We start from the raw sequence: 20,875 nt of genomic DNA, 5'->3' as shown, positions 1-20,875 counted from the left end.
ATCAGCCACTAGAGTTTTCTAGCAGACACTTAGTGTAACATTCATCCAGCCAATCAGCGCTTTTTGCTATAATCAGCCCCGAGAGAGAACTTGGGGGGGTGCAATTAGGGGTGACCAAGTCAGGCGGAACAGATCAGCGGCTGCACGTAGAAGTAAAGCTGCTCATACACATTAACATCCACTCGCTTGGTGAGGTCACCAAACCAGGGGATATTTACCCAATATGGAGATCTACAGCTGGGCCAAATCAGGCTGATCCGATCATTTACCCTCTGGGGCAAGATCATACCAGAGGCCGGTGCGGGTCCGTCAGACCTGTCTGATAGATAACTGGCCAATTTTTGGCCAAATATCGGGAGGTTGTCGGGAACGGCTCATACACAGGCAGAGGAGTCGCTGACCCCATCTGAAGGGGCTGAATTGGAAGCTCAAGTTTATTTTTCTGGGAATAAATAAAGAGGCTGCAGTTGTGGGATTGTGTGTACAGTAAGGCAAGAGGGGAAGGGACTGTATCTGTGGGAAGCAGAATAAAATGACAAATATGGGCCAAGAAGAACAGGATAAGATCACAGACTCACAACCTTCCTCCCCTGCAGACAGATTTCTTATCTGCTCATCTGTAGCCGGATTCAGATACAGTGTGAGGATCAGAGCCTTCCCCTGCGTCTCGTCTAATTTTAGCAAGTAGGAAGGAAAACCCTTAATATTATAACAACAACAAGATGCATTTATTCACCAAGTGGAAAGAGGAAAGTCCGAAAATCATTTAAATAATGTTTATAAACAATGCAGAATTCCATTCTAAATTTATCTCTTACTGTAGGTGATTCCAGGCACATTGGCACAAACTGCTCCTGCAAATGTGAGGGCGGCACACGGGTGCTACTGTATATGCAATTCCAAGTGCCTCTGGGCAAAGCCTGCCCTGTAGGGAGAGCAGAATTAAAAGAAATAGTAACACCAAAAATGAAAGTGTTTTAAAGTAATGAAAATATAATGTACTGTTGCCCTGCACTGGCAACACTGGTGTGATTGCTTCAGAAACACTACTATAGTTTATATAAACAAGCTGCTGTGTAGTTATGGGGCAGCCATTCAAGCACAGGATACACAGTAGATAACAGATAAGTACTACTATAGTTTATATAAACAAGCTTCTGTGTAGCCATGGGGGCAGCCATTCAAGCACAGGATACACAGTAGATAACAGATAAGTACTACTATAGTTTATATAAACAAGCTGCTGTGTAGCCATGGGGGCAGCCATTCAAGCACAGGATACACAGTAGATAACAGATAAGTACTACTATAGTTTATATAAACAAGCTGCTGTGTAGCCATGGGGGCAGCCATTTAAGCACAGGATACACAGTAGATAACAGATAAGTACTACTATAGTTTATATAAACAAGCTGCTGTGTAGCCATGGGGGCAGCCATTCAAGCACAGGATACACAGTAGATAACAGATAAGTACTACTATAGTTTATATAAACAAGCTGCTGTGTAGCCATGGGGGCAGCCATTCAAGCACAGGATACACAGTAGATAACAGATAAGTACTACTATAGTTTATATAAACAAGCTGCTGTGTAGCCATGGGGGCAGCCATTCAAGCACAGGATACACAGTAGATAACAGATAAGTACTACTATAGTTTATATAAACAAGCTGCTGTGTAGCCATGGGGGCAGCCATTCAAGTACAGGATACACAGTAGATAACAGATAAGTACTCCTATAGTTTATATAAACAAGCTGCTGTTTAGCAATGGTGGAAATTGAAAAAAGTCTATATGGCACAGGTTAAATAGTGGATAACAGATAACACCATTATGTTCTACAGAGCTTATCTGCTGTGTAACCTGAGCATTTTCTCCTTTGAATGGCTGCTTCCTGGCCCCTGGATGTTGCTCTCAATGATCCCAAAACAGGGGCTTATTTTTGAATTCCAGGCTTGGAGGCAAGTTTTTGTTATATAAAAAACAGGTGTACAGCCAAACAGAGAGTCTCCTGTAGGCTGCCAAAATAGGGCTACCAAATCACATCCATTATTTAGCACCCTTCTTTTTACATTTCAATGTGGCTCACAGGAAAAAAAGGTTGGGGACCCCTGATATAAGTACAAGGCTTCCTTGCTTGTGCCAGGGCAAACTGTAGGCACCTTATACCCTTCGGTAGGCACAAGTATAAAAGAGGTGCAGGACACTCCTATATGGGAACGCATGTGAGGTGTTTAATGGGTGGAACATGCCTACATATGGTACTAAACCCTCAGAACTTGTGCAGTAATAAAGCCTAAGAGGAGCCCAACCCTCACAATGGTGTTGCCAAACCTTTATCCTTTTAGGATTGGGCTCCAGCTCTGGAGCAGAATGGATTGTGACATATACAAGTGGGGCCCCCTAGAATTCAGTGCTACCCCCTACAGTTATGCCCAGGGCTGCCATTAGAAATCACGGGGCCCTGTACAACAAAATTTTCCCCACCCACCCCAGTCCCCAAGCCCCACCCCAGGTCCCACCCCACACCACAGTTAAAAGACCACACAGACATTAGCGCTAAAAACAGTAACCCCCCCCCCACACATACAAGTTATAAAAAGCCATTGATGGTGAGGGTCCCCTTATAAGTTAAAGGGCCTCCCATAAAAGTTTTTAAAAATCATTGGTGGTCAGGGCCCCCATAATTTAAAAAAAAAACTTGGTGCCAGGGCCCCCCATAAACGTTTTTTTTAAAAAAAATATTGGCGCCAGGGCCCCACTTACAAGTTTAAAAAAAAACAACATTGGTGGCAGGGTCCTATAGAGTATTAAAATAATACATGAGTGGTATTCAGTAGAACTGAATTCTTGGCTTCAGGATTTCAACTTTGGCACCTTTCTTGGCTTCGGGTCTTTTCGTGGCTTCGGGACTTCAACTTCGGCTCTTTTCTTGGCTTCGGGCCTTTTTCGAGGCTTCGGGACTTAAACTTCAGCACAGTAAGCCAGAAATCTGAATTAAAATGGTGGCTATAAATCACTTGTAAATAATTAAGGACTTTTGTTACTGTCTGTCAACAACATATTCAGCCCAATGGCTGGTCTCAAGTTACTGGGTTTTTTTTCCAGGACAGAAGTGCCTGACAGGATTGTTAGAGGCTATATGTGGTCCTTCAAGGACAGAGTTGTCCAACTGGATTGATGGGGCTTTATGTGGTCTTTCAAGGACATGTCTTCATATCTGAGTTGTTGGGGGTTAGATATGGTACTCCAAGGACAGAGCTTCCCAGCTGGTTTGTGGGGCTTTATGTGGTCTTTCAAGGACATGTCTTCATGTCTTGTTGGGGGACCAGATGTGGACCTTCAAGGACACAGCTGCCTAACTAGATTGTTGGGAATAAGATGAGGTCCTTCAAAGACAGAGCTCCCAAACTGGATTGTTGGGGACTGGATGTGGTCCTTCAAGGGCAGAGCTGTCTAACTGGATTGTTGGGGCTTTATGAGGTCTTTGAAGGATAGAGCTGCATATCTGGATAGTTGGGTGCTAGATGTGATCCTTCAAGAAGATAGCTGCCGATCTGGATTGCTGTGGGCTATATGTGGTCTTTCAAGGACAGATTTGCATATATGAGTTGTTGGGGGTTAGATGTTGACCTTCAAGGACAGAGCTGCCCAACTAGATTGTTGGGGCTAAGATGTGGTCCTTCAAAGACAGAACTGTCCAACTGGATTGTTGGGGGCTGGATATGGTCCTTCAAGGACAGAACTGTCCAACTGGATTGTTGGGGGCTATATGTGGTCCTTCAAGGACAGAGCTTCTCATCTGGATTGTTGTCAGCTGGATGTGGTCCTTCAAGAACAGAGCTTCCGAAATGGATTGTTGGGGGCGGATGTGGTCCTTCAAGGATAGAGCTGCCCAAATGGATTGTTGGGGGCTGGATGTGGTCCTTCAAAGACAGATCTTCCCAACTGGTTTATTGTTGGCTAAATGTGGTCCTTCAAGGACAGAGCTGTCTGACAGGATTGCTGTGGGCTTAATGTGGTCTTTCAAGTAAATTTTATTACCCCTTGTGGAAGTGGAAGTTCACCTTTAAAATAACTTTTAGCATGTTATAAAGCAAACTTCTCTTTCTTTTCATGGGCTTACATATTCATCTTAAACCTGACTTCCAAAAAAACCTGCCTGGTAATTAAGCCCAGGGAGGAGATAGCCCTTAAAATTCCAAGCCTGTGATCTGCAGAACCTCATATTGTACCCTCTACTGGGACAGGGAGCTTACAATCTAACCTATCACTAGTGTTAGGGATATACTGTTAGAATGCAAGTTCTCTGCCCCAGTGCAGCTTACAGTCTTGGGTTCTTCACATACACTAGAGTCATTTTCAGTGGAGAGTGGAAGGAAACCAAGTGTCCAAAGGAAACCCACTCAGACATAGGAATAACATACTTACCCCTTATAGATATGCTATTGCAGTGCCAACCATGATTCTCTTTAGGTGGGGAACTCTCATTTGGGGGAAAAAAACATATCTTCCACTGGAAGAACGTGTCAGATGTAACAAAAAGGCAAAGTAGGAAACAAAGTGGTGAGAAAACTAAATTTAGCAGCACAGGTTTAACAGGACATACCTGGGATTCTGAAAAGAACAATCTCTAAAGAAATGTCAAGTTTGCTGAGAGACAGATTCTTCCCTCGGGCCACAATTACAGCTTTATGGAGATAATGGCACCACCTCCAATTAACGTCATCTCTATTTTTAGCGGCGTGCAAAGGGGCCACCAACAGGAACCTGACCTACGGACAAGACTAGTTCCGCTAAAGGGAAACATTGTCGCTGCAGAGTTTGTGTTTTCTATAAATTTCCAAGTATTGACATTTATAGATCTCTACCAAAAAAATCCCCTAATAAAACACTCTGTTCAAAGAGACCCTGTTGTTTTTTCTTGACAACATTTTTTAAAATGATACTATTATAGTCACTTTTATTATTTTCCTTTGTGTAGAAAAAGAGAGAAAAGCTTATTTTATTTGTGGCTAGAAGGTCATCTACCAGGCCCAGTGGAGATATAAGAGGAAGGATCCAAGCCTCCACCATGTATGTTGGTAGCCACTGCCCAGTATCTGTAAATTATTATTATTAACATGTATTTATAGAGCGTCAACATATTGCGCAGTCTGTAAATGACTGGATATGCCCACACCACATACCAGTAGTCCCTGCACCTTTTACATGTGGGGGGAGGGGGATCCTTCCCAATCGGTTGGGGGTAAGGTATTTGGTTGGGGGTAAGGTATGTTCTCAGGAGGAATTTGTATTGAATCAATCTATCCCTGGAACATAGAAGAAACTGGTAAGGGTTGTCAGCTACCTCTCCCCATTGCTCCTCATTCAGGCCCCGGATGTCTATAATTCTTCTGGTAGAGGCCGAGTGAAAGAGGCCCGAGTAGTGGCCATTATAAACACATACAAAATTAAGACTGAAGATATCTTCATTCCCAGACTTTGCTATCAAGGTAAGTTCTGCTATGGTTACTTCTAATGCCCCAAACAGAGCCACAAATATGTGAGGTAGTAGTAGTAGTAGTAGTGGTAAGTATTTGAACATTTGTCGGTTTGGTAAGTTGGTCTTATCTCTGAGGGGTGCCGAGTCCATGAAGCAAGAGTTCGGCATTATATCCCTAATGTATTTAACCTTCTTTGAGGACCAGTACCATATAGCCCTGAGTCATAGAATTGTTGTGAGAGTTCGACTTGGTCCACAAGTGTAAGGCCGGGGACAGAATGGGGGGTTGACCGTAGCCAGTTTTAGGAAAGTCAGCCATGCTATACATGGGCCCTCATACAGGGGAAATGGAGGACAGTCTATTGGGTTTCTGAGAAGTCTGTTTTTCAGCACCTTCTAAGAGGTACTATCTCATTGGGGTTTTCCAGATCCTGGGTCATCCAACAGTTATTGTAGCTAAGTTAGGGAGTCCCAGCCCCCTCAACACAGGGTGTGGACAGGGCAATGTATAAGACTTTTGTTGGGAACCTTCTTGTTCCAGAGGAATGAGCCTATCAGTGGTTTTGCAATAGCTGGCGAGTTGTGAATAACACAGGAGTATTTTGGGAGACCCCACGGTGTGAGGGAGAGAGAGCTCCAGCAGCTATGCAGTTTGGTTATTTACATTATTTTGACCAAACCCCAGAATTTAAAAATATTAATATTCATGGAGTCTGGATTCTGCCACAAGGTAGAGCGGTGTGATGGCGACAGTAAAATCCTTGGCCAGGCCGGGAGTAGCCAATCTCTGGATTGTGGCAAATGTTAGAGGGGCTGCTGTATGATCAGTGACTTAAAGGAGAAGGAAAGCTACTGAAACAGTTTATTGCCCATAGATAAGCCACAATAGTGCAAGTTGTAAGACTTTATTTATTCTGCAGAATGCTTTACCATACCCGAGTAAACCGCTCTAGAAGCTGTTTGTTTAGGATAGAAGCTGCCATATTAGCTTGGTGTGACATCGCTTCCTGCCTGAGTCTCTCCCTGCTCACTCATAGCTCTGGGCTCAGATTACAGCAGAGAAGGGAGGGGGAGAGGAGCAAACTGAGCATGCTCAAGCCCAAGCCCTGGAGGTTTAAGCTGAAAACAGGAAGTCTGATACAGAAGCCCATGAGTACACAATAAATTTGGGTGTTTCTTTTGACAGAGGACTCAGAGCAGCATTACTTTGACGGTTTACTGGTGTATTTATATAGACTTTTCTGATAAAGCTTACTTAATTTTTAACTTAAACACAAAAAAACGCCAATACCTTAGTATGCTGCAATAGGGGTGATCCCAATTTATTCCATGGTGCTATCAGACACTGCAGTTACAATCAAACGTTTCGGGAACACCTTCCAGGGACAGGTGTTCCCGAAACGTTTGATTGTAACTGCAGTGTCTGATAGCACCATGGAATAAATTGGGATCACCCCTATTGCAGCATACTAAAGTATTGGAGTTTTTTTGTGTTTGGATTAATTGCTGGCGTTTGGCTAGGCCAGTGCCAAAGCCTTTTACCCCTTAAATTGAACTTTTTGTGGAAATCGTTAATTTTTAACTTTCCTGGTATAGGATATTTATACTGTACATATTGCACATATGTGAGAGTGGCAGCCAGCGCCCGTGTGGCTAGTCCAGCCCAAGGCACAATAGACATACTATACATTTTCTACTAATAATCTACAACTCACCTCAGGAACGTGACACTTATTTCAAACATCAGCTGAGGGGCTTCTAGGTGGCACCTTTAACAAGTCAACATGGCAATGATTTTAGAAAAGTGAGAACTGGCTCAGCAGAACCCCAGGAGAGATCCCAGTGGAGCCCATTGCCCTAGTGGTGCTGCTGAAAGGCTCATACATTGGGGGGCTGAGGGTTGGCATTGGGAGGTGTGGCCCTTGAGGTTGGGGTATCCGCAGAGCCCAGAGTTGCCCATAATAAGAGCTGCATGCAGTTTAGCTAAGGCACCTTCACTTAGCAACCCACAGGAGTCCAACACTTATGGGCAGATTTATCAAGGCTTGAAGGGAAAATTCGAATTTCAAATTTGAATTTTCAAGTTTTTTTATGGCCAAAAGTGTCAAATTAGACTAGTGACAGGGGCGTATTTATATTAAGGCACCCTAGGGCCTGTGCCTAGGGCGGCAGATTTTGGGTGGCGGCACTTGGGTTCCTATAAATTTATTTTGTAAATTAAAAAAAAAATAATTCGCCCAGCCTCTTCCATGGATTATCATAGGAAATCCGGTGAAAGAGCTGGGGGGCAAGGGGTATGGAGCCAGGCTGGTTGGCGGAAGTGACATCACGTAGGGGCGTGTTTAGGTCTGGTGCCTAAGGCAGCGTCAGACCTAAATACAATCATGACCAGTGAATTGTTAAAATTCGATTTGAGTTTTTTTTTTTTTTTTTAAATCTGATTTCGATAATTTATCATACTCTGGCCCTTTAAAACTCAAATTTGATAATTTGCCACCTAAAACCTGCCGAATTGCTGTTTAAGTCAAAGGGAGACGTTCAGGGATACATTTGGAGTTGTTTGCTGCCTTCCTGACATTTGAGGGGGTTTTTTTGGAGAAAAAAACTCAAATTGAGTTTTTAAAACTTGATTCGATTCGAGTTTTAGGTCGATCCTATTTACCCAAGTTCAGAAATGTAAAATTTTTTGATCAGTTTCAATTGGTCGAATTTTGAATTCATGGGAGTTTTTAAAAAACTCCCATGAATTTGAAATTCGACCCTTGTTAAATCTGCCCCTTTACCAGAATCCACAAATTCACAGAAAGTGCAAATTGGTTTCGCTACAGGGGGATGTACAGTATTACCTAGAAATAAACAAACCTTTTCCTTTCTTGTCCCCACATCGCCATCTAGTGGCAGGGACTGCAATTAACAGTTGGCCGAGGGTATAAACCCATTGCTCTGTTGTTACTTTTGTTTTCTATTACTTTTTTTACTTTCCTTCCAGGCACTCTCCTATTCATCTTCCAGTCTGTTACTGAAACCAGTGGCTGGTTGCTAGGGTTCATCGGACCATAGCAACCAGATATCCGCTGAAATTCCAGACTGGAAAGCCACTGAATTAAAAGGTAAATCATGGTTTAAAAAAAAAAAAAAAAAACGAAGACCAATTGCAAATTGTCTCAAAATATCACTGACTACACTAAAGAAAATATCAGGTGATTACCGGGGATTAACCCTACCTTCAGTATCAACACTTGAGATCTTGCGACATTCAATAGGCCAGCTCTGGAAGGCGCTGTGTGTCAGTTATGGGTGCATGACAGTGCAGTAACATCACAAAGAGCAGGTGCTCTGCACGTGGTGTTGTTTGTTCTCTTACACAACAGCAAGTTGCCTGGTGATATTTAAACCTGATTGGGTGAGCAAACAAGGGAGCGCTGATGTCATCACCAGAGAAGGAAGTTTCCTTGGGTGCGAGAGGGAGAAAGAGGGAAGTTCTGATACGGCCTTTTAACCTCCCCTTAAACAAATGTATCAGGGACAATGATTTTGCAGGAGGGGCTGTGTGTGTGTGTGTAGAACACAGTTACATTTACTTATTCCAATAAACTGCACCCCCAGAGGCACTTCATTCCCCTTAACTTCAGACCCCAGGAGGCACATTTATTCCACTAACTGCAGCCCCAGGAGTCATATTATTCCCCTGAACTGCAGCTACAGGAAGCGCATTATTCCCCTGAACTGCAGCTCCAGGAAGCGCATTATTCCCCTGAACTGCAGCCCCAGGAAGCGCATTATTCCCCTGAACTGCAGCCCCAGGAAGCGCATTATTCCCCTGAACTGCAGCCCCAGGAAGCGCATTATTCCCCTGAACTGCAGCCCCAGGAAGCGCATTATTCCTCTGAACTGCAGCCCCAGGAAGCGCATTATTCCCCTGAACTGCAGCCCCAGGAAGCATATTATTCCCCTGAACTGCAGCCCCAGGAAGCGCATTATTCCCCTGAACTGCAGCCCCAGGAAGCCTATTATTCCCCTGAACTGCAGCCCCAGGAAGCGCATTATTCCCCTGAACTGCAGCCCCAGGAAGCGCATTATTCCCCTGAACTGCAGCCCCAGGAGTCGCATTATGCCCCTGAACTGCAGCCCCAGGAGTCGCATTATGCCCCTGAACTGCAGCCCCGGGAGTCGCATTATGCCCCTGTTATGTCCCAGATTAACTAAAAGAGAAAGACGTCAACAAAACCCAATGTGAGTAGGGGGTGTTTCATTACTATTTGGCCTAGTTCCTGGGTAGAGTTTGTAGGTTTGCCAATTTATTAGAAAAAAATAAGATTTTAGGACACGGTTACAGTAACTACAGGAATTCTAGCCCTGGCATAAAGGAAATATCACAGTGTGACAAGCTTGAGTTCCATGGCCAAGGACTGATTTACTGTACAATGGGAACAACTGGCTCTGATCAGTTTATTAGGACGTCCTTTAGCAGCTACATTTGTGCCTTTGCACATCAACAAGTTGCCCTGGTGACATTTAAGCTTGACTGGGAGTTTAAACAAGGGACAGCGAAGTTCATTAGCAGAGAAGGAAGTTGTGTTTCCTTTGGTGCCACCCGGGGGAATGAGGGCAATTCCATGCTCTATAAATACCGCTGGGCCCAAAGGTGCAAGTTCCGATATACACAGGTCCAGCACACGCAAACAGGGCTACTACACTAACATACAACAGCAACACGTTGGAGGCATTTAAGAACCCCCCCCCAAACAAATAAACCAGTGCTCAACTGCAGTTAAAAGCATAAGCAGCATTTGCCTTGCACCACCCGTCTGCTTATTCCTAGTAACTGTGACAGCAGCCAATCAGCAGGCTCGATTTACTTGTCATACGTTAAAAGCAAAATCTTAAAATATGTAATGATACAAGAAACTAAATCTTAATATTCTGCAACGTCTGCTTTATATTTGATTTTATTCTGTGTTTCCCCAAGTCTCTTACAGAAACATATAAAGTGTCGGTGGATTCATTTGCACCATATATATAGGAGCAAAAACTCCCACAATACATTCTTCCCTGGACATTTATACAAGTCCATGTAATTGACCATCTTTATAAGTAACAGGAATAGCCCTGGGCTACAGTTTATTACAAACAAACATCATCGCCACCTAGTGGAGAATCACAGGCTGTGCCGTTATATAGAAGAAACGCAGCAGTGGAAGAAGCTCCCTCCTTCTGTAGAAATGTAAAGAATTGTTTTATGTACATTGTGTTTAAATGGGAGATCAAACTGGTCTCTTTACGCTGTGGACACTAAAGGGCAGATTTATCAACGGTTGAATTGAAAATTTTAATTATTTTATGGTCAAAACTGTCAAATCCAACTAGAGAGTTATTCAAATTTGATTCGAGTTTTTTTTTTAAAAACTCGAATTCGATTTTCAAGATTTAGCATACTTTTGCCCTTTATGAAATCTACTTCGACTATTCGCCACCTAAAACCTGCCAAATTGCTGTTTAAGTCAATGGGGTATATTTATCAGCCACTCTCCATTCATTTCTATGGGATTTTGAAAGGTGTATTTATCAAAGGATGAACTTTCTCTTTCATCCATTGATGATATTGAATCATCCTTCCGAGTCCTACCCGAAGGCATGGGCTCCGTTGCCCAAGCTGTTCCCAGCTACCGCCAGCGAACAGCTCGAACGGGTGGGTCCCCCTTCGCCGAAGCTAGGGAGGGCCCACCACCCCGCCCCCCCAAAGGGTTTTGGGGACGTTTGGACTCCCCTTCGCCGAAGCTAGGGGGAGTCCCGTCTACCCTGGGTTCTGCCGAAGCTTCCCCCAGGGCGTGTCATGGCCTGCGAGTCCAGCCAAAAGACCGTGACCCCATCCAGGGTGCTCAAACCAGACACAAAAAGGGTGCTGGAGTGGGCGGTGCAAGGCCATTGGTTGCCTTTTGCAAGGCTCTGGTTGGCAGCCAGAAAAAGAAAAGACTTCCCGCCCACCTAATGGCAAGGGCAAAGGAAGTGAAGCTTGATTAAGCATGGTTGCATGTGCATCTCCCCTGACTCAAAATGCAAGTCAGGGGCCACCCTCATGGGAGCACAGCGGCCCAGCTTTCATCAAGCTTCTGCTTCTCAGCCTAGTCCAGAGGACCAATGGTTTCTCCGTTCTTCAGATAGGATCATTAGAACAGATACTCCTCTTTGGTCTTGCCAGCCAGAGGACCAAGTGGTTCCAAAGGTACTACACTTGATCTTAGCCAAAAGGCCGAGAAGCGTTCATCCATTGATACTCTTTTAAAAATCCCATAGAAATGAATGGAGAGTGGCTGAATTTCACTCAAGAGGCGACCTCTAACTTCACTCTTTGATAAATATAGGGATGCACAGAATCCAGGATTTGGTTCGGGATTAAGCCTTTTTCAGCAGGATTGGATTCGGCCGAATCCTTCTGCCCGGCCGAACTGAATTTGCATATGCAAATTAGGGGCGGGGAGGGAAATCTCATGATTTTTTGTGACAAAACAAGAAAGTAAATATGTTTTCCCCTTCCCAACCCTAATTTGCATATGCAAATTAGGATTACGTTTAGTATTCGGCCGAAACTTTCATGAAGGATTCGGGGCTTCGGCCGAATCCAAAATAGTGGATTTGGTGCATCCCGAGATAAATATTTCCCAATGTGAGACGTCCAGGGATCAATTTGGAGTTGTTTGCAGCCTTCCTGACATTCAAGTTTTTTCCAGAGAAAAAACTGGAATCCATTTTTTTAAATTCGAATCTAATTCGATTTGAGTTTTCGGGTCGATTACATTCATTCGAGTTTAATTTTTTTTTTTTCGAAGTCAAATTTCTAATTCATGGGAGTTTAGGGGAGTTTTTAAAAACTCGAAAATTCGATCTTTGATAAATATGAACTGTAAGTTCCCCATAAATATGTTCTTTGTATTTATATTGTAAGTATAAAAGAATTAGTAATAGTAGTGCAATAAGGAATGCTTTGTTACAAGTCTGTTATCCTGGGCAGGGAAGCTGGCATTCTCTTTATTCTAAATACGGAAATCATTAGAGAAAGCCCAGAGCCCTTAAAGACAGGTCAGTAATCAGCAGCACGGCCAGTGCCCAATCCCCACCTTTCTAGAAGACAATTCTTCTTTGTTCAAAACTCATCTTTAATACTGAACTGCGGCTGGTCGTCAGGTTTAAAGTTGGAATTGGGGCTCCCGTCTTCATTGAGTATACGCCGCGCTGTGTAACCAACGATCGGGTATTTCTTCTTGTAAACGTTCTCAAAAATATCATCCAAGGACTTCAGCTCGTCTTCCGTGAGCCCTGCCTAAAGGGGTTCAAGAGACGGCAGTTGTAAAAATATAGTATTGGCCAAACAACGGCATCTAAGGGGGGACCCCAAGCCAATAATCAGATGACATAGGGGAACCTATTGGAAGAGGACACCTTCTAAAACCACATTCGGTCCTTGCCTAATGGGATATACCAAGTTTCCCCAGACAGGGAGACCACTGCATTGGACACCTAAAAGGGGTTAATCACCTTTAAATCAACTTTTAGTATAACGCAGACAGTGACATTGTGAGACAAGTTGTAATTGGTTTTTGTTTTTTTTATTATTTGTGGTTTTTGAGTTATTTAGCTTTTTATTCAGCAGCTCTCCAGTTTGTAATTTCAGCCATCTGGTTGCTAGGGTCCACATTTCCCTAGCAACCATTTATTGATATGAATAAGAGACTGGAATATGAATAGGAGAGGGTCAGAATAGAAAGACGAGTAATAAAAAGTAGCAATAACAATAAGGGTCGAATTTTGAATTGAAAAAACTTCGGAATTTGAATTCAAAAAGACCAGTGGAGGTTTAATTTATTTTTTTGGTCAAATAGGTACGGTTTCGATCGAATAGGTTCGTATTCTGCCAAATTCGAATCAAAGAAATAGCGCATTCGATCGAATTAGATTCAATGTTTTTTCACAAAAAAACTTTGATTATTCAAAATCCACCAATTGACTCCAAATAGGTTCTATGAGGTCCCTCATAGGCTAAAACAGCAATTCGGCAGGTTTTAGATATGCGAATGGTCGAAGTCAAATTTACAAATTTGAATCGAATTTGGACCATTCCCTAGTCGAAGTACACAAAAAATAGCTTGAAAATTTTTGAAATTTTTTCATTCGAAAATTCACCTCGACCTTTGATAAACCTGCCCCTAAATGTGTAGCCTTACAGAGTATTTGTTTTTTTATATGGGGTCAGTGACCCCTATTTGGAAAGAGACAGAAGGCAAATAATCCAAAAAAACTATTGAAAAAAAACCGGACAGTTGAAAAGTAGCTTAGATAACATATAACATACTAAACGTTAACTCAAAGGTGAACCACCCCTTTAAACGGCTGATAAACTTCCCAGTCAAGACAACCAATGACAGCCCTTGCTTTATCATCTTCAACCATTTTTCATGTTTTTTTTTTGGTGATGACAGTAGGGTCTACAGAGATATAGGATTTTAGTATCCATAACACATGTTGATCCAAAAGAACAAAATGCCCAACTATTCCAGATGAAAAATCCCATTACTGTATAAGGCTACCACGAAAAACACCTGATTTAAAGGGCACCTATTATTGGAAAATCACCCCCCCCCCACTGGAGGTGTGCAGTTTTGGGTAGTGTTATGCCTTTAACAACGAGAGGGAGCTCCTATGTATGGCGGCCATGTTTGCTGACATGAATGCACTCATTCAAACAGACACTCTTATGTTTAGAGTCTCAACATGGCTGCACTAGCCTCACTGCTGGGAGTAGCATAGCACTCGCTACAAGCAATTTTGGGGCAAAATAGCACTGTTTCCTTCTCCCCCGTGGATTGCAGACTCCAGTGGGGGTAACAATTTTACTATGGTAAAATATCAGAAAGTGCACAAGCAAGAGGCAAATTGTGAGGAATCACCATTCCAAGTTTATAGTGGGGATATTACAGTAAAAAATACAGATTCTGCTCTGGTTCTTTCCCTGTGCATCTTCATACTACAAAACCAAACGACCATGTCCTTACTGTATCATGGGTGAGATCCGCTGGATCCAGTGACATCTTTGCGACTGCCCGTGTTGAGTCCTTTCCTGCCAGCGCATTGTATGGAGCTCCTTTTCCATAGAACTCTGGTGAAATAACAATGAAATACACAGTCATCATCTCTGACATCCACCAGCTATTGCTGTAGGGGCAACAAATACCTATGGCTAAAGTAAAGTGTCTTTACACCCCTTAAAAATTATATTCTGTGCAATCTTTGTTATTCTGACAAAAGTGCCTTATTAAGTTGCGTTTATTCAGCAGCTGCCATGCTCCAAGGTTAAAGAAGATGTTTGCCTTTAAATTAACTTTTAATATGATGTTGAGAGTGAGTGATATGCTGAGACAGTTTGTTTATTAGATGGGGTCGGTGACCCCCATTTGAAAGCCTAAAAGAGTCAGAAGAAGGCAAATAATTCAAAAAGTATAAACAAATAAATAATGAAGAACTAGTCAAAAGTTGCTTGGATTTAGCCATTCTATAACATACTAAAAGTTAATTTAAAGATGAACCTCCGCTTTAAAGGTGGTGCACAGCATCAATGGAATTATCAACCACTGAGATTAAAGAAGTAACAAGGTAATCACTGTGGGGGGGCGGGGGTGACTATCAAATGGAATAGGTGCCCCCTCCATGGATTTTAATCGCTAAACTCAGACCCCAGGCCTCTGCTCCTCTTCACTAAAAACTGCACCAGCCTGGAGCACTATTGTAGAGAAGGCCAACATGTAACCCTGAGGCTTTGCACCTCTTCCTAAATGAAAAATAATTGGCCCAAAGAGCTTTTCTTCAGAAAGCAGCGGTGCCATTTTTCTAGCATTTCCATCTCTCCCCGCATCCCCATCTTCCCCCATGTCTCCATCTCTCCCCATCTCTCCCTACGTCCACATCTCTCCTCGCATCCCCATCTCTCCCTGCGTCTCCATCTCTCCCTGCGTCTCCATCTCTCCCTGCGTCTCCATCTCTCCCTGCGTCTCCATCTCTCCCTGCGTCTCCATCTCTCCCTGCGTCTCCATCTCTCCCTGCGTCTCCATCTCTCCCTGCGTCTCCATCTCCCTGCGTCTCCATCTCTCCCGTGTCTCCATCTCTCCCGTGTCCCCATCTCTCCCGTGTCTCCATCTCTCCCGTGTCTCCATCTCTCCCGTGTCTCCATCTCTCCCTGCGTCCACATCTCTCCCTGCGTCCACATCTCTCCCCGTGTCTCCATCTCTTGTCTCCATCTCTCCCAGCATCTCCAGTCCTCATCTCCCCTGTGCCCCCCATTTCCCACGTGTCCCCATCTCCTCATCTCTCCCGCTTCCCCCTGTTGGAGTCAGGAAGGAATTTTTCCCCCTTTGAGGCAAATTGGAGAGACTTCAAATGGGGTTTTATTTGCCTTCCTCTGGATCAACTGGGAGTTAGGCAGGTTATATATAAACTTAAGGTTGAACTTGATGGATGTGTGTCTCCTTTTTACCAATGTGACTATGTTACTAACTATGTACTAACAGACACTGAGGGTTCATCAGGTGAAATGGTCACTGAACTGGAGCTGAGGGAGTGGCACTGGGAGTTATAGTCGGATGCTCCAGGTTGCATTATAAACAACAGGCTCCACATGAAACAAGGATTTCCCTGCTGGACTGACTATATCACTGCTGTTTTATTTATCTGAAGTCACAACTGAATGGCCATTACCTCTCCCCGCAGACACGTCGAATACTGTCCCTTTCACTGCCATGTAGATTGGCTGCTCATCCTTGAAGGGAAAGAGAAAGAAGTGAATTAGTCCCCTGACAATTTCCCCTCAATGCAAGACTTGGGCTTTTATCAACTACATTTCCAGCATCCTCTGTCAGAAACCCCTGGCACCTTAGTCACTGTATAGTCACTACATATTCACTGTATATTCACTACATAGTCACTGTATAGTCACTGAAAAGGCACTGTATAATCACTGTATATTCACTAAATAGTCACTGTATAGACACTGCATAGTCACTGTACAGACACTGTATATTCCCTACATATTCACTGTATAGTCACGGTATATTCACTGTAAATTCACAACATAGTCACTGTATATTCACTACATTGTCACTGTATATTCACTGTATAGTCACTGTACATTCACATTATAGTCAGTGTATATTCAGTACATAGTCACTGTATAGTCACTACATATTCACTGCATAGTCACTGTATATTCACTACATAGTCACTGTATATTCACTACATAGTCACTGTATTGTCACTGCATAGTCACTGCATATTCACTACATAGTCACTGCATATTCACTACATAGTCACTGCACTGTATATTCACTGTATAGTCACTGTATTGTCACTGCATAGTCACTGCATATTCACTACATAGTCACTGCATATTCACTACATAGTCACTGCATATTCACTACATAGTCAGTGCACTGTATATTCACTACATAGTCACTGTATAGTCACTACATATTCACTGTATATTCACTACATAGTCACTGTATAGTCACTACATATTCACTGTATAGTCACTACATATTCACTGTATAGTCACTGCGTAGTCACTGCATAGTCACTACATATTCACTGTATAGTCACTGTATATTCACTGTATAATCACTGTATATTCACTAAATAGTCACTGTATAGACACTGCATAGTCACTGTATAGTCACTACATATTCACTGTATAGTCACTGCGTAGTCACTGCATAGTCACTGCATAGTCACTACATATTCACTGTATAGTCACTGTATATTCACTGTATAATCACTGTATATTCACTAAATAGTCACTGTATAGACACTGTATAGACACTGCATAGTCACTGTATAGACACTGTATATTCCCTACATATTCACTGTATAGTCACTGTATATTCACTGTAAATTCACAACATAGTCACTGTATATTCACTACATTGTCACTGTATATTCACTGTATAGTCACTGTACATTCACTACATAGTCAGTGTATATTCACTACATAGTCACTGTATATTCACTACATAGTCACTGTATATTCACTGTATAGTCACTGCATAGTCACTGTATATTCACTACATAGTCACTGCACTGTATATTCACTACATAGTCACTGTATATTCACTACATAGTCACGGTATAGACACTGCATAGTCACTGTATATTCCCTACATATTCACTGTATAGTCACTGTATAATCACTGTTTAGTCACTGTATATTCACAACATAGTCACTGTATATTCACTACATTGTCACTGTACATTCACTTTATAGTCACTGTACATTCACTTTATAGTCAGTGTATATTCACTACATAGTCACTGTATATTCACTGCATAGTCACTACATAGTCACTGCATAGTCACTGCATAGTCACTGTATATTCACTGCATAGTCACTGCATAGTCACTGCATAGTCACTGTATATTCACTCTATATTCACGGTATTGTCACTGCATAGTCACTGTATATTCACTGCATAGTCACTGTATATTCGCTACATAGTCACTGTATTGTCACTGCACTGTATATTCACTACACGGTCACTGTATAGTCACTGTATAGTCACTACATAGTCACTGTATTGTCACCGCATAGTCACTGTAGAGTTACTACATATTTACTACATAGTCACACTGCATAGTCACTGCATAGCCGCACTGCATAGTTACACTGCAGTCACATTGTCTAGTCACTGCATAGTCGCACTGCATAGTCGCACTGCTGGTCGCACTGCATTGTCACACTCCATAGTCACTGTAGCCATTACTGCATAGTCACACTGCATAGTGTCACTGCATAGTCACTGCATTGTCACACTCCATAGTCACACTCCATAGTCACTGTAGTCTAGGTATCTGTATAGTCACATTGTCTAGTCACTGTATAGTCACACTGCATAGTCACACTGCATAGTCGCACTGCATAGCCGCACTGCATAGCCACACTGCATAGCCACATTGTCTAGTCACATTGTCTAGTCACACTGCATAGTCGCACTGCATTGTCGCACTGCATTGTCACACTCCATAGTCACTGTAGTCATCACTGCATCACTGTATTGTCACTGCACTGTATATTCACTACATGGTCACTGTATAGTCACTGTATAGTCACTACATAGTCACTGTATTGTCACTGCATAGTCACTGCATAGTCACTGTAGAGTTACTACATATTTACTACATAGTCACACTGCATAGACACTGCATAATTACACTGCATAGTCACATTGTATAGTCACTGCATAGTCGCACTGCATTGTCACACTGCATTGTCACACTCCATAGTCACTGTAGTCATCACTGCATAGTCACACTGCATAGTGTCACTGCATAGTCACACTGCATAGTCACTGCATTGTCACACTCCATAGTCACTGTAGTATAGTCTAGGTATCTGTATAGTCACATTGTCTAGTCACTGTATAGTCACACTGCATAGTCACACTGCATAGCCGCACTGCATAGCCGCACTGCATAGTCACACTGCATAGTCACACTGCATAGTCACTGTAGTCATCACTGCATATTCACACTGCATAGTGTCACTGCATAGTCACACTGCATTGTCACACTCCATAGTCACACTCCATAGTCACACTCCATAGTCACTGTAGTCTAGGTATCTGTATAGTCACATTGTCTAGTCACTGTATAGTCACACTGCATAGTCACACTGCATTGTCACACTGTCTAGTCATTGTCTAGTCACTGTATAGTCACTCTGCATAGTCACACTGTATAGTCACTGCATAGCCACACTGCATGGTCACTGAATATTCACTACATAGTCACTGCACTGTATATTCACTACATGGTCACTTTATAGTCACTTTATAGTCACTGTATAGTCACTGTATAGTCACTGTAGAGTCACTGCATAGTCACTGTAGAGTCACTACATAGTCACTGTAGAGTCACTACATAGTCACTGAATATTCACTGTATAGTCACACTGCATAGTCACTGCAGTCACACTGCATAGTCACATTGTCTAGTCACTGTATATTCACTGCATAGTCACACTGCATAGTCACTGTATAGTCGCACTCCATAGTCACTGTAGTCATCACTGCATAGTCACTCTGCATAGTCACACTGTAAAGTCACGGCACAGTCACACTGTAGTCACACGGTATAGTCACACTGTAGTCACACGGTATAGTCACACGGTATAGTCACTGTATAGTCACACGGTATAGTCACACGGTATAGTCACACGGTATAGTCCCTGTATAGTCACTGTATAGTCACACGGTATAGTCACACTGTAGTCACACGGTATAGTCACTGTATAGTCACACGGTATAGTCACACGGTATAGTCACTGTATAGTCACACGGTATAGTCACACGGTATAGTCACTGTATAGTCACACGGTATAGTCACACGGTATAGTCACTGTATAGTCACACGGTATAGTCACACGGTATAGTCACTGTATAGTCACACGGTATAGTCACACGGTATAGTCACTGTATAGTCACACGGTATAGTCACTGTATAGTCACACGGTATAGTCACACGGTATAGTCACACGGTATAGTCACTGTATAGTCACACGGTATAGTCACACGGTATAGTCACACTGTAGTCACACGGTATAGTCACTGTATAGTCACACGGTATAGTCACTGCAGACGCTCAGTTTTCGTCCTAAATGGGAAACTGCTCGGTCTCTGCTCCTTTCTTCTACCCGGGGTTGGACAATCACAGGGACATTCACAATAAAGCGTAGCCATCATCATGTGATTTGCTGTAACCAATGAGAGCAGCCCGTCTCTGACAGACTAGCGCCGAGCACTTGCCTTCTCCCCATTGTAAGTGGATAAATCGTTCTCAGTGAAAAGCCGGACAGGTTTGTGCTGCGGGTCGGGCTGCTCGGGCTCCTCAGAGGCAGAATTCAGCAGCACAAAGCACAGTAGAAGCGCGCACCGACCCAGCTCCTTATACACCGGCATCTCGGAATCTATTTCCGGGATGAGGGCTGTGGAGAACTTTTCTTAGCGTGAAGCCCCGCCCAACAATCCCAGCATGCACCGCTCTCACTCTCCAGTGGTCAGTCAGTAGTGTGAGGGCTGCTGTGTGGAGAGTGTGTGTAGGCTGCGGTCAATGATAGAAACAAGTGTTTCCCAGGAATTAGTGACAGTTATTTTATTTTTGTGATTAAACAAAACACATGATCCAGTCTTACTAGTGAACAACTGATTTTTGAATAAAAACAGAAAATCTTTTAAAGGGGAAGTTGTACAATGTGTTGCCTCTATTTTCTGAGATGTGTCACCCAGTGACTTTTACCTGCGCCCCTTTGATGCCCAAACCAGACAGACCAACCCTGTTCAGTGAAAAGTAATGTCAGTC

At 43.0% G+C, this 20,875-nt stretch overlaps 1 protein-coding gene across 1 annotated transcript; it reads right to left on the bottom strand.

The window, feature by feature from the left end:
* Nucleotides 1-704: 704 nt before the first annotated feature.
* On the bottom strand, nucleotides 705-20,525 carry nenf.L (neudesin neurotrophic factor L homeolog). The gene is made up of 5 exons (XM_018262582.2): nucleotides 20,323-20,525; nucleotides 16,229-16,289; nucleotides 14,533-14,636; nucleotides 12,601-12,803; nucleotides 705-925 (listed from the first exon to the last, which is right to left on the bottom strand). The coding sequence occupies exons 1-4, from the start codon at nucleotides 20,473-20,475 to the stop codon at nucleotides 12,627-12,629; spliced, it is 495 nt and encodes a 164-aa protein (XP_018118071.1). The 5' UTR covers nucleotides 20,476-20,525; the 3' UTR covers nucleotides 705-925; nucleotides 12,601-12,626.
* Between the last annotated feature and the right edge of the window lie 350 nt (nucleotides 20,526-20,875).

This window comes from Xenopus laevis, chromosome 5L (genome assembly GCF_017654675.1).
Source record: "Xenopus laevis strain J_2021 chromosome 5L, Xenopus_laevis_v10.1, whole genome shotgun sequence".
NCBI classification, from domain to species: domain Eukaryota; kingdom Metazoa; phylum Chordata; class Amphibia; order Anura; family Pipidae; genus Xenopus; species Xenopus laevis.
This window is presented reverse-complemented; position numbering and strand designations above follow the sequence as displayed.

Excerpts from the sequence above, each read along its gene's own strand:
- nenf.L (XM_018262582.2), bottom strand. The coding sequence starts at position 20,475 with ATGCCGGTGTATAAGGAGCTGGGTCGGTGCGCGCTTCTACTGTGCTTT. Across the intron at positions 14,637-16,228 it reads CGACGTGTCTGCGGGGAGAG|AGTTCTATGGAAAAGGAGCT; the intron begins GTAATGGCCATT and ends TTATTTCACCAG. Across the intron at positions 12,804-14,532 it reads CGGATCTCACCCATGATACA|GCAGGGCTCACGGAAGACGA; the intron begins GTAAGGACATGG and ends GAACCCCTTTAG.